Source organism: Adiantum capillus-veneris, chromosome 30 (assembly GCF_014529385.1).
Source record: "Adiantum capillus-veneris isolate H3 chromosome 30, ASM1452938v2, whole genome shotgun sequence".
NCBI classification, from domain to species: domain Eukaryota; kingdom Viridiplantae; phylum Streptophyta; class Polypodiopsida; order Polypodiales; family Pteridaceae; genus Adiantum; species Adiantum capillus-veneris.
The window spans coordinates 97,723,134-97,727,616 of NC_140960.1; the positions used below are offsets into that span (position 1 = coordinate 97,723,134).

A 4,483-nucleotide genomic window follows, 5' to 3' on the forward strand; every position below is an offset into this window, starting at 1 on the left:
TTCACAGTTATTTGGATCAATTTTTTTCTTAGTAGCTCATGGCTAACCATGAGTGCATACACAAGATCACCTTGCTAGTAATGGCATCGGAATCGATTTGTTTGTTATATTGCTCTTTATCCATGCCAACCCTCGTAATTTCCTACTCACAAGACCTACTTTCATGCAAGGTCATTGTAATCTTCTTTCGTGTTTAAAATCTCCATCAACATGGATCCCAAGATGACTTCAATGCATCGATAGATGATGTGGATAGTTATATGACTACCTACTTCATATACTTCAAGGTTTGGAGAAAAGATGAGTGCCCATTGAGCTTTCTTAAGGGGAACATCTTGTGATAATGAATTTTATGCTATGGAAACTTTGGTAGTGAATTTTGAGCTTGGAGATGTACCCCCTAATGCTCAAAGATGGTAACAAAGAGATATAACATGCCAATCTATACCCAAAGAAGTCGTAGTCCTATCAGAGGTGGAGGTCAAAGAGGAGACCGTGGCCTTGATCAAGAAGAGATGAATGAGAGAAATAAAGTGACTAAAGCAATCCTTAACATTGAAATCCTCTACTTACACCCAATTGTGATTATAATTTCTTTATCTTAATGGCGTAGCTAGTCTCTTGCAGTCTCTTGCAAGGGCTACAAGAGGATGAAGCACTCTATCTACTTGAACTGCATGAGTGAAGGAGAGAAATTTGAAATAAAAATCGAGGATTCATCCTTGCAAAGGTTACTGGGGTCTTACAGTGCAAGGATGTTGGGGAGGGGGGGGACAATAAGATGTACAAAGTTCTCATTGCAAATCAACAGATCCCATAAATTGCTTAAATCAGACACACATTTATGCTCATGAAACTATAGCTTGGATCATCCAACCTCCTGTGAAAAGTACCATGTCAAAGAGAACATGTTGTGATCTCAAAATTATATCGAATAAATGTTCTTGCTAATCATGACGACTCCCATTACCCATTTTGTGAAGTGGCTAAGATCAATTTTATTTTGCAAACGTCTACAAAATTGAAAAACTTTTATATCAATCTATGTGTCAAACACAAGGTGGGCTTTGAGTCCCTGTATAAGCAATCAATAGGATTCAATCCAAACCACAGCTCCTCCTCATAAAGAGACAACCAATCAAGTCTGATATTCCTTGCTTCCTTCCAAGCTCAAAAGCTAATAATGGAGCACAATCAGGATCACCATACGAAAACTCGCGCTCATCCGCATTCTGTCTAGCACGCATACATGAAAAAATCAAGCAATACAACCGAGTTAAGTAGACAACAACTGCCCACAATATCCCACCGGATCTTGTACTTGTTAAGTTTCTGTTTTAATTTACTTCCACTTTCCTTCTTTAAAAAAAACAGCTGCCCACAACCATTCGATCAACGAATACCATAACAATAGAACCGAAAAACATGACGATGAAATCAAAGGACATAAAGGACGAAAGGTTGTCTATGTGAATGTAAGAAAAATGAGCTTTTGCCCACTGGTTACAAGCCTTTTTATGGTGTAAAAAGCTTCTTGCAACAAAACCAAATAAACATTTCAACACTCTCTGCAAACCTTGTATAATCGAGAACAAGCAAATTAATTGGTCAAAAAGTGACAAAACAGACGGCTATAATTGCCCCTTTTTGCTTTTGACAAGAAAGGGGATCATGGCCAAAAGGAAAAGCAATATGGCAACAGGGACAAACAAGAAGGGGAGAGGGGGAGGGGGCAATGGGGGCAACACAAGAGGCAGCACAAGCAGCAGCACTGCCACCATCGCCACCATAGTCAACACACCCAAGCTCACCATCTTGATGTCATCACCACCTTCCATCATTGCCGCTCTCCTCTCTGCCTATAACACATCTCCTCCACACCGATTACCTTCGAATTGTCTCCTTCACAAGAGCAAATTTACAAAAATGAAGCACCTTTGGAATACTGAAGAAATTAGTGTGGGATCTTTCCCAATAGCAGACAAGACAATCACCTTCCGTCCACTATCCGTCGAAATCTTCGACTGCAAAATCAGTGTCTTGAGACCCCAGTTACATGAGTTGCACCCAAATATTCCAAAAATGCAGAGATATAGAGGCTTCCAAGCCAAAGCAACAATTCTTCCTCACAGAACCCCAAGTACCAAATGCGGCACTCTTGTGGCTTATCTCAATGCTTGTTTCAATGCATCTGTCACACCTGCGTTGACATGAACAGCAAGCAGTATTGTCGAGGGTTATGCCAGTCGCATTACGACGAAATTCCAAGCAGCATTTGTTGAAGATTCATTTCCCATTTACATCCAATCTTTAACACATTTGCAGAAGCTGCATTCGGGCGATGCAGACGTTGACAGAGAAATGGTGGGCGCTCAGATTGAACCCTCCTCTCACGCGGGCGCACACATACACATATTACTCTCTCTCTCTCATGCAGACGTCGACAGAGAAATGGTGGGTGCTCAGATTGAACCCTCCTCTCACGCGTCTCTCTCTCTCTCTCTCTCTCTCTCTCTCTCTCTCTCTGCGCATCCGGGTCTCTAGCCGCAAGCTCGCAGCTGATAACCTCAACAGAATGCCACTGGCTTCGTAAAATCAAATCTTGGGCTAGTGGGGGCAACTTCCAACTCGGTGTGCCTATGTGCGTTTGGCCAACTTGGGCAATCGGACCACTCCACTACAATGCCTACTACACGATGCAATGGAACCCAAGTTGAGGTGGGCGGACTCTTTTAAAGTCTAAGAGCAATGACTCATCCAAGGCGAAAAGTGAATCAAGGTGCAAAAACAGGGCATCCACATGTTGCAGGCAGGTTTTTATTTGAAAAAATTCCAGCTCCAGCTCCATCTATATCTATATGTATTCTATTACGACAGAGGGAGTGCCCTTTACACGTGCCGAAATTTGCAAGATGAAGGCTAAAGTCCAAAAATGAGAGAGGCTCCTGTGCACACGATAAAGAGGGAGAGAGAGAGGCCGCCAAAGGTGGCTGGCAGTACTAGTATATTGAAAGGTAAGGAGAGTTGCCCTATAGATAGTACTTTCTATTTGAAAATATTATCTATTTTAGAGCTCTCTCTCTCTCTCTCTCTCTTTCTCTCTCTCTCTCTCTCTCTCTCTCTCTCTCTCTCTCTCTCTATCGTGAGAAATGTGATTCTCAATTTCGATGGCTTGCCATGAGGAATAGAATGAATTGGTGAGTGTGATTGTAAGGCGACTAGAGGGTAGAGAGTTGATATGTGTAGGGGGTGACATTAGATCAAATGGATATGGGTAGTGTTCATCTTCAGATAGCACATACATACATGATGAATGTTGGCAGGCATATAACGAGGTAGACTGCAATCGTAGGGGCTTTACACTGAATCTTTAAGTATTGTTGGCTTGATTTCAATCGGTATGTGTGATTGCAAGGCGGCTAGAGGGTAGAGGGTAGAGAGTTGATGTGTGTAAAGTGTGACATTAGATCAAACGGATAGGGGTGGTGTTCATTTTCAAACAGCACATGCATACATGACGAATGTTGGTAGGCACAAGGAAAAGGAGGTGAGGTTCGAAACGTTAGTAGTAGAGGAGGAAGGGTTCAGAGGGTGCCATTAATTATGACGAATGTTGGTAGGCACAAGGCAAAGGAGGTGAGGTTCGAAACGTTAGTAGTAGAGGAGGAAGGGTTCAGAGGGTGCCATTAACTATGACTTTATTGTTAATTACTTGGATATAATCTTTTATAAATTCTCACATCCAACTTTCACTATCTTCTAGACCATACAAAAGTAAAATTTAAAATTTGTAGGTAGGGATACCACCTTGATGCCTCAATTCTGAGAAAAAAACGCTTAGTGAATTGTTGTTCCTTTACGACACCGCTCTTGAAGATTTTAGTGGAGTAATGACAAGAGTTCACAAGGATCTAGAGCCAAAATTTGTTTTTCAGCACCCGATCGGGCGAGCTCTTGCGGTGTCTACCAAGGTACAAAACAACTTGCTCACTATTGGTAACATTTATGCTCCTAATGATTCCAAAGGCACGATGATGTTATGGAATGACCTCTCACAACTGCAAATAGAGGGGGATTTTTGCTTGATGGGAGACTTTAATATGGTTTGTTCCAGACATGATAGGCAGGGCCCTTCAATCATTCTTGCTGGGGTGAATGTAAGAAATCAGTTTCCCTGGAGGATAATTGGACTCTGCTTGATGCCTGGAAGACTAGCCCTTGGAAGGATGATGCGAGGTTCACTTACCACAGTCTCCAGTCCTCCCAGTTTTGCCTCCAGACTAGACATGCTCTATTTCTCCCACAGTGGAGATTGGGTGCATTCTTCATTGCTTATGCAAGTCCTCATGAATAAAGTCTCTCATACCATTTTCCTTTTCTTAAGGTGGATTGCATCAGCCGCCGTAGGGTGCCAAGAAATTGCTTATCATCTACCCAACAGTGCTTGAAAATGCTTGCTTTAAGGCTCTGGTGTCTCGAGCTG

General features: G+C 42.3%; 1 protein-coding gene across 1 annotated transcript; it reads left to right on the forward strand.

Annotated features, from left to right (window-relative positions):
* The first annotated feature begins 1,047 nt into the window (after positions 1–1,047).
* Positions 1,048–2,675, forward strand: LOC147418479 (uncharacterized). The gene has a single exon (XM_086507010.1). The coding sequence runs from the start codon at positions 1,672–1,674 to the stop codon at positions 2,212–2,214; it is 543 nt and encodes a 180-aa protein (XP_086363136.1). The 5' UTR covers positions 1,048–1,671; the 3' UTR covers positions 2,215–2,675.
* Positions 2,676–4,483: the final 1,808 nt, after the last annotated feature.

Coding starts and splice junctions, on each gene's coding strand:
- LOC147418479 (XM_086507010.1), top strand. CDS start 1,672: ATGGCCAAAAGGAAAAGCAATATGGCAACAGGGACAAACAAGAAGGGG.